The 23,707-nt window shown below is 44.1% G+C and overlaps 2 protein-coding genes across 3 annotated transcripts in view; one reads left to right on the top strand and one right to left on the bottom strand.

Moving 5' to 3' along the window:
• Nucleotides 1-15,289, bottom strand: part of selenoi (selenoprotein I) — a 49,874-nt gene extending 34,585 nt beyond the window's left edge. Inside the window, 2 exon segments of the mRNA XM_046290985.1 lie at nucleotides 5,646-5,714; nucleotides 15,036-15,289. Coding sequence (XP_046146941.1) covers nucleotides 5,646-5,714; nucleotides 15,036-15,092 — 126 coding nt within the window. The 5' untranslated portion in view covers nucleotides 15,093-15,289.
• A 274-nt stretch (nucleotides 15,290-15,563) lies between these two features.
• Nucleotides 15,564-18,509, top strand: LOC123990450 (dolichyl-diphosphooligosaccharide--protein glycosyltransferase subunit 4). Of its 2 annotated transcripts, XR_006830641.1 has the most exons (3): nucleotides 15,564-15,719; nucleotides 17,787-17,932; nucleotides 18,400-18,509. XR_006830641.1 is itself a non-coding variant. In XM_046290986.1 (2 exons), the coding sequence occupies exon 1, from the start codon at nucleotides 17,788-17,790 to the stop codon at nucleotides 17,899-17,901; it is 114 nt and encodes a 37-aa protein (XP_046146942.1). In that variant the 3' UTR covers nucleotides 17,902-17,932; nucleotides 18,400-18,509. The 2 variants fall into 2 exon arrangements, 1 of the variants encoding a protein (XP_046146942.1); XM_046290986.1 differs by lacking the exon at nucleotides 15,564-15,719 and having other exon boundaries at nucleotides 17,788-17,932.
• The last annotated feature ends 5,198 nt before the right edge of the window (nucleotides 18,510-23,707 follow it).

Raw genomic sequence — 23,707 nt, 5'->3', positions numbered from 1 at the left:
GAGAGAGAGGGATGGAAAGAGAGAGAGAGAGAGGGATGGAAAGAGAGAGAGAGAGAGGGATGGAAAGAGAGAGAGAGAGAGGATGGAAAGAGAGAGAGAGATGGAAAGAGAGAGAGAGATGGAAAGAGAGAGGGAGAGAGATGGAAAGAGAGAGGGATGGAAAGAGAGAGAGAGAGATGGAAAGAGAGAGAGAGAGATGGAAAGAGAGAGGGATGGAAAGAGAGAGGGATGGAAAGAGAGAGGGATGGAAAGAGAGAGGAGATGGAAAGAGAGAGGGATGGAAAGAGAGAGAGATGGAAAGAGAGAGAGATGGAAAGAGAGAGAGATGGAAAGAGAGAGAGATGGAAAGAGAGAGAGAGAGAGAGAGAGAGAGAGAGATGGAAAGAGAGAGAGAGAGAGAGAGAGAGAGATGAAGAGAGAGAGAGAGAGAGAGAGAGATGGAAAGAGAGAGAGAGAGATGGAAAGAGAGAGAGATGGAAAGAGAGAGAGAGAGAGATGGAGAGAGAGAGATGGAAAGAGAGAGAGAGAGAGAGGAAAGAGAGAGAGGAAAGAGAGAGAGAGAGAGAGAGAGAGATGAAGAGAGAGAGATGGAAAGAGAGAGAGAGAGAGAGAGAGATGGAAAGAGAGAGAGAGAGAGAGAGATGGAAAGAGAGAGGGATGGAAAGAGAGAGAGAGGAGAGAGAGAGAGATGGAAAGAGAGAGAGATGGAAAGAGAGAGAGAGAGAGAGAGAGATGGAAAGAGAGAGAGAGAGAGAGATGGAAAGATGGAAAGAGAGAGAGAGAGAGAGAGGAAAGAGATGGAAAGAGAGAGAGAGAGAGAGAGAGAGATGGAAAGAGGAGAGAGAGAGAGAGGAGAGGAAGAGAGATGGAAAGAGAGAGGAAAGAGAGATGGAAAGAGAGAGGATGGAAGAGAGAGAGAGAGAGAGAGATGGAAAGAGAGAGAGAGAGGAAAGAGAGGAAAGAGAGAGAGAGAGAGAGAGAGAGAGAGAGAGAGAGAGAGAGAGAGAGAGAGAGAGAGAGACAGAGAGAGAGAGAGACAGAGAGACAGAGAGAGAGAGAGAGAGAGAGAGAGACAGAGAGGAGAGGAGATGGAAAGAGAGAGGTGGGGGATGGAAAGAGAGGTGGGGGATGGAAAGAGAGAGGTGGGGGATGGAAAGAGAGAGGTGGGGGATGGAAAGAGAGGTGGGGGGGGGGGAGTAGAGGGATGGACAGACTGAAAAACTTTTCTACCAAACACACAGTGCGCCCCCCCTAGACCTTCTGTCTGAGGACCAACTAGGGTCACCCAGCCACTTAATAATACACACAGGCACAAACCACCTGAGAGCACAGCAGGAAAGGGTGGCCACAGCACTGAAGGGAGTGATGGAAAAGGCTTCTTCTACTTTCCCCAATGCAGAAGTGGTTATCTCCACCCTGCTACCAGGAAAAGACTTCCACCCTGCTACCATACAGCGGGTAAACCCAAGTATTTCCCATAACTGTGCCTCAAAACCAAATGTTTTCCTGGCAGCAGTGCCCACATTGGCCCGGAATCGCTCTCAAACGCAGTCCCAACACTTCACACAGGGGCAACAGATCAATAAACACCCCGCCCAGACCAGCGAGATACTCCCCCAGATACTCCCCCAGACCTGTACCCCCTGTATATAACCTCATTACTAACCTGTACCCCCTGTATAACCTCATTACTAACCTATGCCCCCTGTATATAACCTCATTACTAACCTGTACCCCCTGTATATAACCTCATTACTAACCTGTACCCCCTGTATATAACCTCATTACTAACCTGTACCCCCTGTATATAACCTCATTACTAACCTGTACCCCCTGTATATAACCTCATTACTAACCTGTACCCCCTGTATATAACCTCATTACTAACCTATAACCCCCACATTGACCCGGTACCCCCTGTATATAACCTCATTACTAACCTGTACCCCCCACATTGACCCGGTACCCCCTGTATATAACCTCATTACTAACCTGTACCCCCCACATTGACCCGGTACCCCTGTATATAACCTCATTACTAACCTGTACCCCCCACATTGACCCGGTACCCCCTGTATATAACCTCATTACTAACCTGTACCCCCCACACTGACCCGGTACCCCCTGTATATAACCTCATTACTAACCTGTACCCCCCCCACATTGACCCGGTACCCCCTGTATATAACCTCATTACTAACCTGTACCCCCCACATTGACCCGGTACCCCCTGTATATAGCCTCATTACTAACCTGTACCCCCCACATTGACCCGGTACCCCCTGTATATAACCTCATTACTAACCTGTACCCCCCACATTGACCCGGTACCGGTAGCCCCTGTATATAGCCTCATTACTAACCTGTACCCCCCCCACATTGACCTGGTACCGATACCCCTGTATATAGCCTCACTACTAACCAGTACCCCCCACATTGACCCGGTACCGGTAGCCCCTGTATATAACCTCATTACTATCCTGTACCCCCCACATTGACCCGGTACCGGTAGCCCCTGTATATAGCCTCATTACTAACCTGTACCCCCCACATTGACCTGGTACCGGTAGCCCCTGTATATAGCCACATTACTAACCTGTACCCCCACATTGACCCGTTACCGGTAGCCCCTGTATATAGCCTCATTACTAACCTGTACCCCCCACATTGACCCAGTACCCCCTGTATATAGCCTCATTACTAACCTGTACCCCCCACATCGACCCGGTACCCCCTGTATATAGCCTCATTACTAACCTGTACCCTCCCACATTGACCCGGTACCGGTAGCCCCTGTATATAGCCTCATTACTAACCTGTACCCCCACATTGACCCGGTACCGGTAGCCCCTGTATATAGCCTCATTACTAACCTGTACCCCCACATTGACCCGGTACCCCCTGTATATAGCCTCATTACTATCCTGTACCCCCCCACATTGACCCGGGTAGCCCCTGTATATAACCTCATTACTAACCTGTACCCCCACATTGACCCGGTACCCCTGTATATAGCCTCATTACTAACCTGTACCCCCCCACATTGACCCGGTACCGGTAGCCCCTGTATATAGCCTCATTACTATCCTGTACCCCCCACATTGACCCGGTACCCCCTGTATATAACCTCATTACTAACCTGTACCCCCCACATTGACCCAGTACCCCCTGTATATAACCTCATTACTAACCTGTACATAGCCTCATTACTAACCTGTACCCCCTGTATATAACCTCATTACTAACCTGTACCCCCCACATTGACCCAGTAGCCCCTGTATATAGCCTCATTACTAACCTGTACCCCCACATTGACCCGGTACCCCCTGTATATAGCCTCATTACTAACCTGTACCCCCACATTGACCCGGTACCGGTAGCCCCTGTATATAACCTCATTACTAACCTGTATCCCCCCACATTGACCCGGTACCGGTAGCCCCTGTATATAGCCTCATTACTAACCTGTACCCCCCCCCCCACATTGACCCGGTAGCCCCTGTATATAACCTCATTACTAACCTGTACCCCCCACATTGACCCGGTACCCCCTGTATATAACCTCATTACTAACCTGTACCCCTGTATATAACCTCATTACTAACCTGTACCCCCTGTATATAACCTCATTACTAACCTGTACCCCCTGTATATAACCTCATTACTAACCTGTACCCCCTGTATATAACCTCATTACTAACCTGTACCCCCTGTATATAACCTCATTACTAACCTGTACCCCCTGTATATAACCTCATTACTAACCTGTACCCCCTGTATATAACCTCATTACTAACCTGTACCCCTGTATATAACCTCATTACTAACCTGTACCCCCTGTATATAACCTCATTACTAACCTGTACCCTGTACCCCTGTATATAACCTCATTACTAACCTGTACCCCCTGTATATAACCTCATTACTAACCTGTACCCCCTGTATATAACCTCATTACTAACCTGTACCCCCCACATTTACCCGGTACCCTCTCATTATTGTTATTTTTACTTAATTATTGTTACTTTAGTTTATTTGGTAAATATTTTCTTCACTCTTCTTGAACTGCACTGTTGGTTAAGGTGACAAATAAAGTTGAATTTGTTCTAAAACTGTTGAGCTGTAGTGCACCTCTGCCTGAACATCAACACCACAGATACCTTCCACTGTAAACGTTGAGACAAGGGCCTACTACGCCATCAAAAGGAACATAAACAACATCCAAATTAGGATCTGTCTAAAAATACATCAGTTATCTAACCCATTGTCCTTTACGGTTGTGAGGTCTGGGGTCAACTCACCAACCAAAAATTCACAAAATGGGACAAACAAACAAAAATGCCATAGCCTGTCTTCTAGAGAGCCAGGTCTGCCTATGTACACACTGCCCTCAAAATTAGGTAGAAACTGAGCTGCACTTCCTAGCTTCCTGCCAAATGTATGACCATATTAGAGACACATATTTCCCTCAGATTTCACAGATCCACAAAGAATATGAAAACAAATCAAACACTGATAACCTCCCATATCTACTGGGTGAAATACCACAGTCTGCCATCACAGCAGCAAGATGTGACCTGTTGCCATGACAAAAGGGTAACCAGTGGAGCACCAACACTAATGTGTAATGTTCACTAATGCTTCCACTGTTAATTTCCCTTCAGTTTATTGTCTATTCCATTTGCTTTGAGGATGTAAACTCGTGTTTCGGATGCCAATAAAGCCCTTTAAATTGAGAGAAGGGTAGAGAGAGGGTCAAGGTTATTGTATCTCAGCAAACCTCAATGATGCAGACAGACCTCATTATCATAATACACACACAGTGTAGTCATAGTCACAATAACCTGTGTGTGTGTGGTGTGTTGTGTGTGTGTGTGGTGTGTGTATGGTTGGTGTGGGTGTGTGGTGTGTGGGTGTGTGTGTGGTGTGTGGGTTGTGTGTGTGTGGTGTGTGTATGGTTGGTGTGTGGTGTGTGGTGTGGTCTGTGGGGTGTGTGTGTGTGGTGTGGTCTGTGGTGTGTGGTGGGTGTGTGGTGGGGTGTGTGTGGGGTGGGGTGTGTGTGTGTGGTATGTGTGTGTGTGTGTGGTGTGTGGTGTGTGGTGTGTGGTGTGTGGTGTGTGGTGTGTGTGTGTGGTGTGTATGTGTGGTATGTGTGTGGTATGTGTGTGGTATGTGTGTGGTATGTGTGTGGTATGTGTGTGGTATGTGTGTGGTATGTGTGTGTGTATGTGTGTGTGTGGTATGTGTGTGTGTGGTATGTGTGTGTGTGGTATGTGTGGTGTGGTGTGTGGTATGTGTGGTGTGGTGTGTGGTGTGTGGTATGTGTGGTGTGTGTGTGTGGTGTGGTGTGTGGTGTGGTGTGTGGTGTGGTGTGTGTGGTGTGGTGTGTGTGTGTGGTGTGTGTGTGTGGTGTGGTGTGTGGTGTGGTGTGTGTGTGTGTGTGTGTGTGTGGTGTGTGTGTGTGGTGTGGTGTGTGGTGTGTGTGGTGTGTGTGGTGTGTGGGTGTGTGTGGTGTGTGGGTGTGTGTGGTGTGTGGGTGTGTGTGGTGTGTGTGTGGGTGTGTGGTGTGTGTGTGGTGTGTGTGTGGTGTGTGGTGTGTGTGTGGTGTGTGGTGTGTGTGTGGTGTGGTGTGTGTGTGTGCTCACCTTGACTACAGAGTTCCAGAAGGGGTGCATGACGTAGACTGACAGGGGGTTGGAATCCACTGCACTGTACTGAAGAGAGGAGAGAAGAAGAGAGAAAGTGAGGAGCGGAGAGAAGGGAGTCATTAAAACTCGTTTTTCAACCACTATAAATTTCTTGTTAATTTAAGGAGGCTGCTAATTTTTGCAGCTTTTTGTTAAAAATCGCGCAGAATTTCAACGTCCTGTTACTCATGCCAGGAATATAGTATATGCATATGATTAGTATGTTTGGATAGAAAACACTCTGAAGTCTCTAAAACTGGTTAAATCATGTCTGTGACTATAACAGAACGTGTGTAGGAGGCAAAATCTCAAGGAAAACTTCACAAAAAAAACACACAAAAAATATCCCTCCGCCAGTCTCTGTATTGTCTATGGCAAGGGGGAAAATAGATAGCGTGCAGTTTACAATGCCTACAGCTTCCACACGATGTTGCCAGTACTGGCATTTGAGTTTAAGTTTATCCTTGGTTAGATGAGGAATAGGCACTTCCTGTCTTCGGGTCCCTCAGAGGAAGTTATGAAAGGGCGAATATGGACCATGAATTCAAGACTTGCTGCTATCGAATACAGATCGCCCCGTGATCAATTTGATCGATTATTAACGTTTACTAATACCTAAAGTTGGATTACAAAAGTAGTTTGAAGTGTTTTGTCAAAGTTTATAGGCAACTTTTTTAATTTAAAAAAAATGACGTTGCGTTTTTGAAAGCAGTTTTTTCCTGATCAGTCGGGCTTCATAAATGGACATTTTGGGTATACATGGACGGATTTAATCAAAAAATTGTGATGTTTATGGGACATATAAGAGTGCCAACAAAGATGCTTGTCAAAGGTAATGAATGTTTTATATTTTATTTCTGCGTTTTGTGTAGCGCCGGCTTTGCTAATTATTCTGTTTACATCCCCTTTGGGTATTCCGGGGGTTGCATGCTATCAGATAATAGCTTCCCATGCTTTCGCCGAAAAGCATTTTAAAAATCTGACGTTAGCTAGATTCACAACATGTGTAGCTTTAATTGAGTACCCTGCATGTGTGTTTTAATGAAAGTTTGAGTTGAATCGAGTATTATTTATTATTATTATTACTATTAGTTGTCACTCTGAAAGTTCCGCTGATGTTGATCCCAGGGACAGCAGCCCTAAGAAGTTTTAACAAACTATAGTTTTGGCAAGTCGGTTAGGACATCCACTTTGTGCATGACACAAGTCATTTTTCCAGTGGGTCAGAAGTAGAGGTCGACCGATACAGATTTTTCAAAGCCGATAATAATGAAAATTACAACAATACTGAATTAACACTTATTTGAACTTAAAATAATACATCAATAAAATCAATTTAGCCTCAAATAAATAATGAAACATGTTCAATTTATTTTATAGGACTATTTCTCTCAATACCAATTGTATTTCATTAACCTTTGCATTTTGGATGTTCTTATAGGCACTTTAGTATTGCCAGTGTAACAGTATAGCTTCCGTCCCTCTCCTCGCTCCTCCCTGGGCTCGAACCAGGAACACATCGACAACAGCCAACCTCGAAGCAGCATTACCCATGCAGAGCAAGGGGAACAACTACTCCAAGTCTCAGAGCGAGTGATGTTTGAAACGCTATTAGCGCGCTCCCTGCTAACTAGCTAGACATTTCACATCAGTTACACCAGCCTCATCTCGGGAGTTGATAGGCTTGAAGTCATAAACAGCGCAATACTTGACGCACAACGAAGAGCTGCTGGCAAAACGCAAGAAAGTGCTGTTTGAATGAATGCTTACGAGCCTGCTGCTGCCTATCACCGCTCAGTCAGATACTTAGATACTTGTATGCTCAGTCAGATTATATGCAACGCAGGACACGCTCGATAAACTAGTTATATCATCAACCATGTGTAGTTAACTAGTGAATATTTTTGATTGATTGATTGTTTCTTTATAATGTAAGTTTAATTCTAGCTAGCAACTTACCGTGGCTTACTGCATTTGCGTAACAGGCAGACTCCTTGTGGAGTGCAACGAGAGGCAGGTGGTTATAGCGTTGGACTAGTTAACTAAGGTTGCAAGATTGGATCCCCCGAGCTGACAAGGTGAAAATCTGTCGATCTGCTGCCCTGAACGAGGCAGTTAACCCACTGTTCCTAGGCCGTCATTGAAAATAAGAATGTGTTCTTAACTGACTTGCCGTGTTAAATAAAGGTGTGTAAAAAATGAAAATAAATAAATTAAATCGGCCAAATCAGTGTCCAAAAATGCCGATTTCCGATTGTTATGAAACCTTGAAATCGGCCCTAATTAATCAGCCATTCCGATTAATCGGTCGACCTCTAGTCAGAAGTTTACATACACTAAGTTGACTGTGCCTTTAAACAGCTTGGAAAATTGCAGAAAATGGTGACATGGCTTTAGAAGCTTCTGATAGGCTAATTGACATCACTTGAGTCAATTGGATGTGTACCTGTGGATGTATTTCAAGGCCAACCTTCAAATTCAGTGCCTCTTTGCTTGACATCATTTGAAAATCAAAAGAAATCAGCCCAGGCCTCAGAAAAACAATTGTATACCTCCACAAGTCTGGTTCATCCTTGGGAGCATTGCCAAACACCTGAAGGTACCACGTTCATCTGTACGAACAATAGTACGCAAGTATAAACAGCATGGGACCACGCAGCTGTCATACCGCTCAGGAAGGAGGCTCGTTCTGTTTCCTTGAAATGAACGCACTTTAGTGTGAAGAGTGCAAATCAATCCCAGAATAACAGCAAAGGACCTTTATTTTACCTTTATTTAACTAGGCAAGTCAGTTAAGAACAAATTCTTATTTTCAATGACGGCCTAGGAACAATGGGTTAACTGCCTGTTGAGGGGCAGAATGACAGATTTGTACCTTGTCAGCTCGGGGGTTTGAACCTGCAACCTTCGGGTTACGAGCAACCTTCCGGTTACCTTGTGAAGATGCTGAAGGAAACAGGTACAAAAGTATCTATATCCACAGTAAAATGACTCCTATATTGACATAACCTGAAAGGCCGCTCAGCAAGGAAGAAGCCACTGCTCCAAAGGCGCAATAACAAAAAGCCAGACTACGGTTTGCAACTGCACATGGGGACAAACATCGTATTTTTGGAAGAAATGTTCTCTGGTCTGATGAAACAAAAATAGAACTGTTTGGCCATAATGACCATCGTTGTTTTTGGAGGAAAAAGGGGGAGGCTTGCAAGCCGAAGAACACCATCCCAACCGTGAAGCACGGGGATGGCAGCATCATGTTGTGGGGGTGCTCTGCTGCAGGAGGGACTGGTGCACTTCACAAAATAGATGGCATCATGAGGTATGAAAATGATGTGGATATATTGAAGCAACATCTCAAGACATCAGTCAGGAAGTTAAAGCTTGGTCGCAAATGGGTCTTCCAAATGGACAATAACCCCAAGTATACTTCCAAAGTTGTGGCAAGATGGCTTAAGGACAACAAAGTCAAGGTATTGGAGTGGCCATCACAAAGCATGTGAAAGGAAGGAGGCCTACAAACCTGACTCAGTTACACCTGCTCTGTCAGGAGGAATGGGCCAAAATTCACCCAACTTTTGTGGGAAGCTTCTGGAAGGCTCCCCAAAATGTTTGATCCAAGTTAAACAATTTAAAGGCAATGCTACCAAATACTAATTAAGTGTATGTCAACTTCAGACCCACTGGGAATGTGATGAAAGAAATAAAAGCTTAAATAAAGAATTCTCTCTATTATTTTGACAATTCACATTCGTAAATTAAAAGGGTGATCCTAACTGACCTAAAACAGGGAATTTTTACTTGGATTAAATGTCAGGAATTGTGAAAAACTGAGTTTAAATGTATTTGGCTAAGGTGTATGTAAACTTCCGACTTCGACTGTATATGCACAGGCAGGTGTGCATATACAATACAGACACACACAGATCGGGGGTGAGAGAGCCTCAGTGGGAGATCAGATCGGGCTTCTTCTCTCCATTCTATCACCATCCCCGTCACTCCCTCTCTCCCTGGCACAACAAGAGAGTGACTTTGGACCCCATGCACAAACTAGACCTCATAAACCAGACAACACTATCTTAGAGTTGTTCCCCTCATAAACCAGACAACACTATCTTATAGAATATTCCTTACCCCATCTACACTGTCTCCCTCCTCATACCCAACCCAGAGAGCTCTGGGGCATATTCCTTACCCCATCTACATTGCTGTCTCCCTCCTCATACCCAACCCAGAGAGCTCTGGGGCATATTCCTTACCCCATCTACACTGTCTCCCTCCTCATACCCAACCCAGAGAGCTCTGGGGCATATTCCTTACCCCATCTACACTGTCTCCCTCCTCATACCCAACCCAGAGAGCTCTGGGGCATATTCCTTAACCCATCTACACTGTCTCCCTCCTCATACCCAACCCAGAGAGCTCTGGGGCATATTCCTTACCCCATCTACACTGTCTCCCTCCTCATACCCAACCCAGAGAGCTCTGGGGCATATTCCTTACCCCATCTACACTGTCTCCCTCCTCATACCCAACCCAGAGAGCTCTGGGGCATATTCCTTACCCCATCTACACTGTCTCCCTCCTCATACCCAACCCAGAGAGCTCTGGGGCATATTCCTTACCCCATCTACATTGCTGTCTCCCTCCTCATACCCAACCCAGAGAGCTCTGGGGCATATTCCTTACCCCATCTACACTGTCTCCCTCCTCATACCCAACCCAGAGAGCTCTGGGGCATATTCCTTACCCCATCTACATTGCTGTCTCCCTCCTCATACCCAACCCAGAGAGCTCTGGGGCATATTCCTTACCCCATCTACACTGTCTCCCTCCTCATACCCAACCCAGAGAGCTCTGGGGCATATTCCTTACCCCATCTACATTGCTGTCTCCCTCCTCATACCCAACCCAGAGAGCTCTGGGGCATATTCCTTACCCCATCTACACTGTCTCCCTCCTCATACCCAACCCAGAGAGCTCTGGGGCATATTCCTTACCCCATCTACACTGTCTCCCTCCTCATACCCAACCCAGAGAGCTCTGGGGCATATTCATTACGCAGATTCTGTAAAAAAAAAAACTTAAATAAGAAGGCAAACTGAAGGAAACAGGGAAAGGCCTACCCAAATTTGTCCAATAGAAAGTCTCAGTGGCAGCTGCTGTTATGATATACAGAGCCTTCGGAAAGGAGCCACACCCCAGAACTTAACACATTTTGTTGTGTTACAGTCTGAATTTGAAATGGATTAAACTGACATGTTTTTGTAACTTGCCTACACACTGTACCCCATCATGTCAAAGTGGAATAATGTTTTTTCTAAATGTTAAATTCATGAAAACTTAAAAGCTGAAATGTCTTGAGTCAATAAGTAGTCAACCCCTTTGTAATGACAAGTCTAAATAAGTTCAAGAGTAAAAATATGCTTTAATTAAGAAGTCACGTAATAAGTTGTATGGACTCACTGTGTGCAATAATAGCGTAACATGATTTTTGAATAACTACCTAATCTCTGTACCAACACATACAACTACCTGTAACGTCCCTCAGGCGAGAAGTGAATTTCAAACAGATTCACCCACAAAGACCTGGGAGGTTTTACAATGCCTCGCAAAAGGCACCTATTGGTAAATGGGTAAACATTTTTAAAGCAGACATTGAATATCCCTTTGGGCATGGTGAAGTTATTAATTACACTTTGGACAGGAAGGAAAACGCTCAGGGATTTTACCATAAGGCCAATGGTGACTTTAAAACAGTTACATAGTTTAATGGCTGTGATGAGAGAAAACTGAGGATGGATCAACAACATTGTAGTTACTCCACAATACTAACCTAAATGACAGAGTGAAAAGACAGAAGCCTGTACAGAATAGCAATACTAACATAATTGATAGTGTGAATAGAAGGAAGCCATTATAGGACAAAAAATATATAAAAAAAACATGCATCCTGTTTGCAACAAGAAACTAAAGTAATACTGCAAAATATGTGACGAAGCGATTCACATTTTGTCCTGAATACAAAGTGTTATGTTTGGGGAAAATCCAATGCATCACTGAGTACCACTCTCCATATTTCCAAGCATAGTGGTGGCTACATCATGTTATGGGTATGCTTGTAATTGTTAAGGACTGGGGAGTTTTTCAGGATTTAAAAAAATTAAATGAAGCTAAGCAAAGTCAAAAACAAATGGTTCAGTCTGCTTTAAACCAGACATTAGGAGATCAATTCACCTTTCAGCTGGACAATAACCTAAAACACAAGGCCAAATCTAAACTGGAGTTGCTTACCTAGACAGTGAATGTTCCTGAGTGGCCGAATTACAGTTTACTTAAATCTGCTTTGAAATCCAAAGCAAGACTTGAAAAAGGTTGTCTAGCAATGATCAACAACCAATTTGACAGTTTGAAGAATTTTGAAAATAATGGGCAAATATTGTACAATATAGGTGTGCAAAGCTCTTAGATACTCAGACTCACAGCTGTAGTAGCTGCTTCATTTTCAATACATTTGCAAAAATAATGGGGTGTTGTCATTATAGGGTGTTGTCATTATAGGGTGTTGTGTGTAGATGGGTGAGAAAAAATTATCTATTTAATCTGTTTTGAATTCAGGCAGTGACAACAAAATGTGGAAAAAGTCAAGGGGTATGAATACTTTCTGAAGACACTGTACTTTTGTGGAGATGGGAAACTTCATTGGAATAGTAATTACGGCCATTGTGAAAGTGCATCGTCAGTGGTGCATTCTGGGAGATTCTGGGACAAGGAGTGCTCTCCTTCAAGGGGTCAATTGGGCACTAGCTCAAAAACCTAATATTAGCAGGAATTTTGTCAACAAGAAGTATAGGACAACATTTAAAAAACATTTTGAGAAGCGAAAAAATGTACTTGTTCTCTGTAATAGCTTTGGAATAGTGACATTACGTATTTGAGGAAAATAGGAAGGTTTCTCAACTCGTACCTGTACCTATGTTTGTTCTGTACAATTGTGGCCGCTGAAATTCATACATCTTATTGAATACAACCACTAACAATTTCCTAACTTCGTTGCTCGTACTACTTAAACTGGAATGAATTGGCACATCCATATTCACGCTGCTCTGAGCATCACCAATTAGGAAAAGGTCTGGTTGTATTCAATACAAGTTTTCAGACTGATGGTGACTAAATGTTGTTGCTAGCAAATCCCACGACCAGTTATGAAAACAACTCCTCCTCAATATAGAGTGGTGAGAAGGAGGAACTCCAGGGACCCTTAGTGTCAGGAAGTAATATAGCCATTCGTTGTAGTCATTGCAATCCGTAGAGTTGCCATTTTCTCATGTCAAATAACTTGTGACATTCCTGGATTACTTGCACATTCTTCCATTGCAAAACTACCATTCCAGTGTTTTACTTGCTATATTTTATTTACTTTGCCACCATGGCCTTTTTTTGCCTTTACCTCCCTTCTCACCTCATTTGCTCACATTGTATATAGACTTGTTTATACTGTATTATTGACTGTATGTTTGTTTTACTCCATGTGTAACTCTGTGTCATTGTATCTGTCGAACTGCTTTGCTTTATCTTGGCCAGGTCGCAATTGTAAATGAGAACTTGTTCTCAACTAGCCTACCTGGTTAAATAAAGGTGAAATAAACAAATAAAAAATTATATGAATAAAAAAAGTCTGATTTAAATCAACAAATATGATTGTCAGTTGAAAGAAGATTAAGGGAACAAGACTGTATACATATCTCTGGCTGTGTTGGCAAAATCACTACATATCCCATCATGCAAAGACCCCCACCCATTTTCATAGTTCCATGACCAGCCCAAAATGTCCAGGTAACCCTACACCAATGACGCCGGTGGATCTAAAAACTGAATTTGGATACACATTAAGGAGTAGTTTTGTCCTTCGCCACCAGAGTATGAGCGAGTGTGTCGAAAGGAAAGGAGTGTGTGTCGAAAGGAAAGGAGTGTGTGTCGAAAGGAAAGGAGTGTGTGTCGAAAGGAAAGGAGTGTGTGTCGAAAGGAAAGGAGTGTGTGTCGAAAGGAAAGGAGTGTGTCGAAAGGAAAGGAGTGTGTGTCGAAAGGAAAGGAGTGTGTGTCGAAAGGAAAGGAGTGTGTGTCGAAAGGAAAGGAGTGTGTGTCGAAAGGAAAGGAGTGTGTGTCGAAAGGAAAGGAGTGTGTGTCGAAAGGAAAGGAGTGTGTGTCGAAAGGAAAGGAGTGTGTGTCGAAAGGAAAGGAGTGCGTGTCGAAAGGAAAGGAGTGCGTGTCGAAAGGAAAGGAGTGCGTGTCGAAAGCGCTCTGCCATAGGTTAGACCAGTGGGTCCCAAACAGTGGGGCGCCGGCCCGGGGTCTTCCTTTTTTGACCGCTGTACTGCGAGTTTGCAATTATGTTTTTAAGCCAGAGTCAGTCGTATTTCACTGTTTGTTTTACGCAAATAATGACATTTTCAGTTATAAAATTTAAGATTGTTTATTTAAAAGTATTTATGATGGGTGTACTGTTGCTTCATACATTGCATGCGTGCTGACTGTCACCCTACTATTAGCTACTACCATCAGGTAGCTACTTCCCACGCCGTTGCCGGACAGTGGTGTTTTTCAAGCAGGAGCGAAGGGCGTCCCGGTGTTGCCGTTCATGCTCTCCCCGTTGAGTAGTAGACTATATGAAGGCTATGAATCAAGGTGACATCTAGATGGTTATCAACATTAGTTATCAATATCGCCACGCAAAACGTCCTTCAGTGGCCACAAATCTGCCCAATAACCCATCCTCCGGTCGGCATGTCGGGCTGCAGCTACTTGGCTAATCAGGAAGTAGTATTCTGGTGGGAAATTGTGTTTTATAAAGAAAGGATGTATATTTCCCCCCGTTCTTTCCCGCCACTAAACAGAAATAAGGAGGTGAAGTCTTCACAGTCTGAATGGAGAATATATTATGTACCCGCTGTGCATATCACGACATAGAGTAACTAGTTAGCGGGGTAACTAGCTGGTTAGTTCGCTGGTTAACTGGTTAATAGTGAACAAAACATAGATACAGGTATGAGTTGAGAAACCTTCCTATTTTCCTCAAGTACGTAATGTCACTTAGTTAACGTTACGCTAGCCAATGTTGACGGGTCGCTTATCGGTCAGATCCATTAATACACAACCGGTTAGTCTATTCCGATGACATTATATGACCCCCGGCCATACGAGCTGAGCGTAGCGAAATTAAAAGGACATTTCCCAGAATGTTCAGCGGCCGATAATGATGGTGGTGTAACTGAACGCCAGAAAACACTCGTTAGCTAACCGGGTTAGCATGCTAACCGCTAGCTAGAGGAGCAGTCTTTCTCTTCACGTTACCTTGTACTTGTCGAAGCCCGACAGTTGGTCCCGAGTGACATATTCGTACAGCGCCATGTTGGCAACTCACAGGATCTACTCTAACTAACTAACTTAACTATCTGAACGTTAACTATTGGTTTCTCCGATCTCTGTTCCGCGTACCGCAAAAGCGAAGCACCATGTAGATAGTTAGCTAACCAGCTACTCCTCACGCCGGCTAGGCGACAGATCCACGTCTCGGCCACTCCTCTCCCTCCGGTCCCGTGCAGCCGGACACCACTACCGCCCTCTCTGGCTTGGAGGACCAACTGTATTCAATCTAAAATATTTATTCATGTTCAATTATGAACATCTAGATTAAAATTATCTATTAAAATATTCATACGTGATTTGAGTCGTTCCGTCTATCACAGTTTTTTTTTTGTTAGAAATCATGGAGTGTGTTCGTAAATTCATCAGTTAATTCTACCCTTCTGGCGCATTTCGGATAGAGTGCTCTGAAACCGGAGTAGATCGAACGCACCCCGTATGACGTCATGCGCCGCTGTATGAACGCGGTCCCCATGGCTCCTCCCCTCTACGTCGACGTGGCGCCCTGCGCTCGTCCGAAGCGACGGGACCGGAAACCGAGGATAGTATCACACATCAGAAAGACAGAACTGAACCTGCAACCGACTAAAATACACATAAACAAGGAATAACGTAAGGATTGAATTATCTCTTTTGCTGAAATGTCATCGTATTATTTTGCCTTAGTAGGTGATGCTTTCCTATTCGATTTCATATAGAGTTTTTTATGTCTGCAATGTTGGCTAAGGATGCAGCTCACACAGTTGCTCACCAACGTCAGAAAAGGAACTACCTGTGTCTAAAAATGAGAATAGCCATAATCATGTTATTTTTTTAAACTATTCATAATGTGGCATTGACTAGGCGGCCAACCATACAGGTGCAGCTCACGTTAGCTAGATAGATAGCTAGTTGTTGTCCGATGTCAATTAATTATGGTGGGTAGGTAAGTAGATAGCTCAGTTCCTTGCCTGTCATGGATGACCAGGGGTGTAATCATTACTCCAATTCTGTTGTAAAAAGTTTAGCAACACAAACAGTTTGCCCCAAACGGAAAACGCAAACGCCCCCTCCCCCAGAATTTCTAGAATGGTGTGTTTCTGCCCCCTCCCCCAGAATGTGTGTTTTTCTGCCCCCTCCCCCAGAATGGTGATATTAGGTGTGTTTCTGCCCCCTCCCCCAGAATGGTGATATTAGAATGTGATGTTTCTGCCCCCTCCCCCAGAATGGTGATATTAGGTGTGTTTCTGCCCCCCCCCAGAATGGTGATATTAGGTGTGTGTGTTTCCCCCAGAATGGTGATATTAGGTGTGTTTCTCCCCCAGAATGGTGATATTAGGTGTGTTTCTCCCCCAGAATGGTGATATTAGGTGTGTTTCTGCCCCCTCCCCCAGAATGGTGATATTAGGTGTGTTTCTGCCCCCGCCCCCAGAATGGTGGTATAATGTGTGTTTCTGCCCCCTCCCCCCAGAATGGTGATATTAGGTGTGTTTCTGCCCCCACACTCCTGTTCCTCTGGTGAGTTAGAGGTTAACCCAGGCCCTGCAGCCCTCAGTATCACTCCCCTTCCCCAGGCGCTCTCATTTGTTGACTTCTGAAACTGCAAAAGCCTTGGTTTCATGCATGTTAACATTAGAAGCCACCTCCCTAACTTTGTTTTATTCAGTGCTTTAGCACACACTGCCAACCCGGATGTCCTAGCCGTGTCTGAATCCTGGTTTAGGAAGGCCATCAAAAATCCTGAAATTCCATCCCTAACTATAATATTTTCCGACAAGTTAGTAGAACTGCCAAAGGGGGTGGAGTTAGCCTGCAGAGTTCTCACACTATCCAGCTTTGTGCCCAAACAAACTTCTACTTTTAAAAATCCACCTTTCCAGAAACAAGTCTCTCACTGTTGCCACTTGTTATAGACCCCCTTCAGCCCTCAGCTCTTCCCTGGACACCATATGTGAATTGATCGCCCCTCATCCATCTTCAGAGTTCGTACTGTTAGGTGACCTAAACTGGGACATGCTTAACACCCCAGCCATGCTACAATCTAAGCTAGATGCCATCAATCTCACACAAATGATCAAGGAACCTACCAGGTACAACCCTTAATCTGTAACCATGGGTTCATTCATTATACCCTCTAAATACACCTCTGCTGTCTTCACCAGGATCTCAGCGATCAGCCTTGGCTTCTCAAATCCCCTCATCACTGTCAAACGCTCCCTAAAACACTTCAGCGAGCAGGCCTTTCTAATCGATCCTGGAAGGATATTGACCTCATCCCGTCAGAATCCACCTGCCCGGCCTTTCTAAAATCTTCTTAACAAACAGATGATATTTCGAGTTCTCCACCATGCAATCTGGTTTCAGAATGCTCAAGGTCCTAAACGATATAATAATCGCCATAGATAAAAGACAGTACTGTGCAGCCGTTTTCATCGACCTGGCCAAGAACTCTGTCAATCACAGCATTCTTATCGACAGACTCAATAGCCTTGGCTTCTCAAATGACTGCCTCGCCTGGTTCACCAACTACTTCTCTGATAGAGTTCAGTGTGTCAGAATGGTGATATTATGTATGTTTTGGTCCCCACACCCCAGAATGGTGATATTATGTATGTTCCCCCCTCCAGAATGGTGATATTATGTATGTTTCTGCCCCCCCTCCAGAATGGTGATATTATGTATGTTTCTTTCCCCCTCCAGAATGGTGACTGACGTGCAGCTGGCCATCTTTGCCAACATGTTGGGTGTGTCTCTGTTCCTGCTGGTGGTTCTATATCACTATGTAGCCGTCAACAACCCCAAGAAACTGGAGTAGAACTGTTTTTTCCAGAGGGGGAGAGATGGAGGTGAGGAGAGATGTGGTATGGGGGGGGGGGTGAGAAAGAGGAGAGTGGGTGGTGTGAGAAAGGAGTGATGGGGTGTGAGGAGAGTAGGTGGGTGGGTGGGGTGAGAAAGAGGAGAGAGGGAGAGGAGTGATGGGGTGTGGGGGGAGTGAGGATGAGGCGTGGGGGGGTGAGGATGAGGTGTGGGGGGTGAGGATGGGGTGATGGGGGGAGTGAGGATGAGGTAAAGAGGGTCTGAAGAAAGGGATGATAACTCTGCTAGTCAGCCATTGGAGGTTCTGCCCACATATATTGGTATCAGTTTACCCCTACCAGTTTTCTAACCATCCTGTCATGCTGTTCCTTCGTTCCAAATGGAATCCTATTTAGTATTTAGTGCACTACTATAGACCAAAGCCCATAGGGTCAAATATAGGGAACGGGGTGCCATTTGGCCATCAGGATGTGACTTGACTTCTCTCTCCTCACAGGTGGCTGAAGAGGACCATCGAGAGTAGCAGTCAGATGCCATACCTCTGCTTGCATTAGTGCTGTCTCATTCTGTGCAGGTGTTTTCTAATAAAAGGACTCTACAAACACCTGTCAGTTTATTGTGTGGTGATTGATTAGAAAGAATTGTTCATTTTGACACAAAAATGACAAACAAACATTACATACAAATATGGACACTCAGGGATGGAACCTATAGATTTTTTAAAATGACTTCTATACAACAATTCCCACTGCCCTGCATCCAAAATCTGGGCCATGGGATATTTGAGGAGACCAACATTTTCTACTAGCCTGGTCTGAAAAATGTCAGGTATCTTGATTACCACCGCTGTGTACACTATACAGAACATGTCTCAGAGCTGTCTGCCAACATGTATTTAGTAACTATATAGAACATGTCTCAGAGCTGTTGTCTTCAAGCTCACCGTTATAGAGGTCTATAGAGCCTGTCTGCATTTCTGTAACCGTTTGCTACCCTGTGTAAAAATGGACTTTAATTTCAGAAACACTTTCTTTTTTTTTTTTTTTCAAACATGGTCCTGTTTTATCAATTGCTGCGCTGATCAATGGACAGTTCCTTACCTCTGTCAAATTATTAAGTAGCTTAAAGTTGTATTTTTATTCATGTTTGCAATAAAGATGACGCTATAATACACATTTACACTAAACCTATATCTAAAAATACATCCTAATGATAGATCTACGCTACATATATACAGTGGCAAAAACAAATGTGAACCCTTTGAAAATACATGTATTTCTACATAAATTGTTCATGAAATTTGATCTATACTTTATCTAGGTCTCAATAATAGACAGTCTGCTTAAACACACAAACAATTATACGTTTTCATGTCTTTCTTGAACACACCGTGTAAACATTCACAGTGCAGGATGGGAAAAGTAAGTGAACCCTTGGATTTAATAACTGGTTGACCCTCCTTTGGCAGCAATAACAACCAAACGTTTTCTGTAGTTGTGGATCAGACCTGCACAACGGGGTCAGGAGGAATTTTGGACCATTCCTCTTTACAAAACTGTTTCAGTTCAGCAATATTCTTGGGATGTCTGGTGTGAACTGTTCTCGAGGTCACGCCACAGCATCTCAATCGGGTTGAGGTCAGGACTCTGACTGGGCCACTCCAGAAGGTCAGGACTCTGACTGGGCCACTCCAGAAGGTCAGGACTCTGACTGGGCCACTCAGGTTGAGGTCAGGACTCTGACTGGGCCACTCCAGAAGGTCAGGACTCTGACTGGGCCACTCCAGAAGGTCAGGACTCTGACTGGGCCACTCCAGAAGGTCAGGACTCTGACTGGGCCACTCCAGAAGGTCAGGACTCTGACTGGGCCACTCCAGAAGGTCAGGACTCTGACTGGGCCAATCCAGAAGGTCAGGACTCTGACTGGGCCACTCCAGAAGGTCAGGACTCTGACTGGGCCACTCCAGAAGGTCAGGACTCTGACTGGGCCACTCCAGAAGGTCAGGACTCTGACTGGGCCACTCCAGAAGGTCAGGACTCTGACTGGGCCTCTCCAGAAGGTCAGGACTCTGACTGGGCCACTCCAGAAGGTCAGGACTCTGACTGGGCCACTCCAGAAGGTCAGGACTCTGACTGGGCCACTCAGGTTGAGGTCAGGACTCTGACTGGGCCACTCCATAAGGTCAGGACTCTGACTGGGCCACTCCAGAAGGTCAGGACTCTGACTGGGCCACTCCAGAAGGTCAGGACTCTGACTGGGCCACTCCAGAAGGTCAGGACTCTGACTGGGCCACTCCAGAAGGTCAGGACTCTGACTGGGCCACTCCAGAAGGTCAGGACTCTGACTGGGCCACTCCAGAAGGTCAGGACTCTGACTGGGCCACTCCAGAAGGTGTATTTTCTTCTGTTGAAGCTTTTTGGTTGTTCGTTTTCTTCTGTGTTTTGGGTCGTTGTCCTGTTGCATCACCCAACTTCTGTTGAGCTTCAATTGGCGGACAGACAGCCTTATATTCTCCTGCAAAATGTCTTGATAACCTTGGGAGTTCATTTTTCCATCGATAATAGCAAGCTGTCCAGGCCCTGAGGCAGCAAAGCAACTCCAAACCATGATGCTCCCTCCACCATACTTTACAGTTGGATTTTGGTTTTGATGTTAGTGTGCTGTGCCTTTTTTTCTTCATACTTAGTGTGTTCCTTCCAAACAACTAAACTAGTTTCACCTGTCCACAGAATTTTTTATTTACCTTTATTTAACCAGGCAAGTCAGCTAAGAACAAATTCTTATTTTCAATGACGGCCTAGGAACAGTGGGTTAACTGCCTGTTCAGGGGCAGAACAACAGATTTGTACCTTGTCAGCTCAGGGGTTTGAACTTGCAACCTTCCGGTTACTAGTCCAACACTTTAACCACTAGGCCGCCCTAGTTGTGCTGTGGAACATCCAGGTGCACGTTTGCAAAAAGAATTGGACAGCAGTGGCTTCTTCCGTGGTGTCCTCCCGTGAACACCAATCTTGTTTAGTGTTTGACATATCGTAGACTTGTCAACGGAGATGTTAGCATGTTCCAGAGATTTCTGTAAGTCTTTAGCTGACACTCTAGAATTCTTCTTAACCTTGAGTATTCTGCTCTGTTCTCTTGCAGTCGTCTTTGCAGAACGGCCACTCCTAGGGAGAGTAGCAACAGTGATGAACTTTCTCCATTTATAGACAATTTGTCTTACCGTGGACTGATGAACATCAAGGCCTTTAGAGATACTTTTGTAACCCTTTCCAGCTTTATACAAGTCAACAATTCTTAATCTTCTGAGATCTCTTTTGTTCATGGCATGGCTCACATCAGGCAATGCTTCTTGTGAATAGTAAACTCCCATTTTGTGAGTGTTTTTTATAGGGCTAGGCAGCTCTAAGCAACATCTCCAATCTCATCTCATTGATTGGACTTCAGGTTAGCTGACTCCTGGGGTGGCAGGTAGCCTAGTGGTTAGAGCGACGGACTTGTAACCCGAAAGGTTGCAAGATCAAATCCACCAAGGTAAAAATCTGTCATTCTGCCCTTGAACAAGGCAGATAACCCACTGTTCCTAGACCAGTTAACCCATTGTTCCTAGACCATCATTGAAAATAATAATTTGTTCTTAAACTGACTTGCCTAGTTAAATGGAGTCATTAGCCTAGGGGTTCACATACTTTTTCCAACCTACACTATGAATGTTTAAATGATGTATTCAATAGACATAAATGTGTGTTATTAGTTTGAGCAAACTATGTTTATCTATTGTTGTTGTGACTTAGATGAAGATCAGATCAAATGACCAATTTATGCAGAAATCCAGGTTATTCCAAACAGTTAATACTTTTTCTTGCTACTGTACATTATTTTCCTAACATGTTACTGTAACACATTTACACTAAGCCTACATCTAAAAATACATCCTAATGATAGATATACAGTATATACATACTTGTCCTATCATTAGGATGTGTTTTCAGATACAGTTGAAGTCGGAAGTTCACATACACCTAACATTTAAAATCAGTTTTTCACAATTCCTGACATTCAATCCTAGTAAAAATTCCCTGTCTTAGGTCAGTTGGGATCACCACTTTATTTGAAGAATGTGAAGACAGAACGCGTCTCCTTCCTGAGCGGCTGCGTGGTCCCATGGTGTTTATACTTGCATACTATTCTACAGATGAATGTGGTACCTTCAGGCGTTTGGAAATTGCTCCCAATGATGAACCAGACTTGTGTAAGTCTACATTTTTTTTCCTGAGGTCTTGGCTGATTTCTTTAGATTTTCCCATGATGTCAAAGAGGCACTGAGTTTGAAGGTCAGCCTTGAAATACAACCACAGGTACACCTCAAATGGACTCAAATTATGTCAATTAGCCTATCAGAAGCTTCTAAAGCCATGTCATTTTCTGGAATTTTCCAAGCTGTTTAAAGGCACAGTCAACTTAGTGTATGTAAACTTCAGACCCACTGGAATGGTCAATTATAAGGGAAATAATCTGTAAACAAGTGTTGTAAAAATTACTTCTGTCATGCACAAAGTAGATGTCCCAACCGACTTGCCAAAACTATAGTTTGTTAACAAGAAATTTGTGGAGTGGTTGAAAAGCGAGTTTTAATGACTCCAACCTAAGTGTATGTAAACTTCTGACTTCAACTGTATGGACCTAGTGTAAATGTGTTAGATATAAAGTGGATACATGATTTTCCTTTCAGGACACTAAAAAGTCCCTTATTCCACTGAATAGTATGAATTAGGCTGGTTGAGAAGGTTTGAATCCTAAGCAACCTGCTTACACAGTTTGAAGTACAATAGACCAGCATAGCTACTGTAGTAGGTCAAAGCTGTGTACTGGAAAATGTTGGTGGAGCATGGGTGGAGTAGTGTTTGGCTTGCTCCTCAAGAAATCCTGACAGCCATAAGTTGACTTGAGGTTTGATGCGGGTGTTTCTTCTTGGATGTGTCCTTGCCACCACCAAGACAGACCTCAACATCAGTCAAATGGTGGTGAGGTCTGGTCTTCCAACACGCAGTACCTTTCTAGACAAAGTGCCGGACGGTAACTATAGATTATTTTCATTTTTTTTCACCAGGTAGGCCAGTTGAGAACAAGTTCTCATTTACAACTGAGACCTGGCCAAGATAAAGCAAAGCAGTTCGACACATTCAACAACACAGTTACACATGGAATAAAACAAACATACAGTCAATAATAAAATAGAAAAATAAGTCTATATACAATGTGAGCAAATGAGGTGAGATAAGGGAGGTAAAGGCAAAAAAAGGCCATGGAGGCAAAGTAAATACAATATAGCAAGTAAAACACTGGAATGGTTGATTTGCAGTGGAATAAAGTGCAAAGTAGAAATATAAATAATGGGGTGCAAAGGAGCAAAATAAATAAATACATTAAATACAGTTGGGGAAGAGGTTGTTTGGGCTAAATTATAGGTGGGCTATGTACAGGTGCAGTAATCTGTGAGCTGCTCTGACAGCTGGTGCTTAAAACTAGTGAGGGAAATAAGTGTTTCCAGTGTCAAAGATTTTTGTAGTTCGTTCCAGTGATTGGCAGCAGAGAACTGGAAGGAGAGGCGGCCAAAGGAAGGATTGGTTTTGGGGGTGACCAGAGAGATATACCTGCTGGAGCGTGTGCTACAGGTGGGAGATGCTATGGTGACCAGCGAGCTGAGATAAGGGGGGACTTTACCTAGCAGGGTCTTGTAGATGACCTGGAGCCAGTGGGTTTGGCGACGAGTATGAAGCGAGGGCCAGCCAACGAGAGCGTACAGG

This window comes from Oncorhynchus gorbuscha, linkage group LG12 (assembly GCF_021184085.1).
Source record: "Oncorhynchus gorbuscha isolate QuinsamMale2020 ecotype Even-year linkage group LG12, OgorEven_v1.0, whole genome shotgun sequence".
Taxonomy (NCBI): domain Eukaryota; kingdom Metazoa; phylum Chordata; class Actinopteri; order Salmoniformes; family Salmonidae; genus Oncorhynchus; species Oncorhynchus gorbuscha.
The sequence above is the reverse complement of the archived record's forward strand: the minus strand, read 5'-3'. Positions and strand labels throughout refer to the sequence as shown.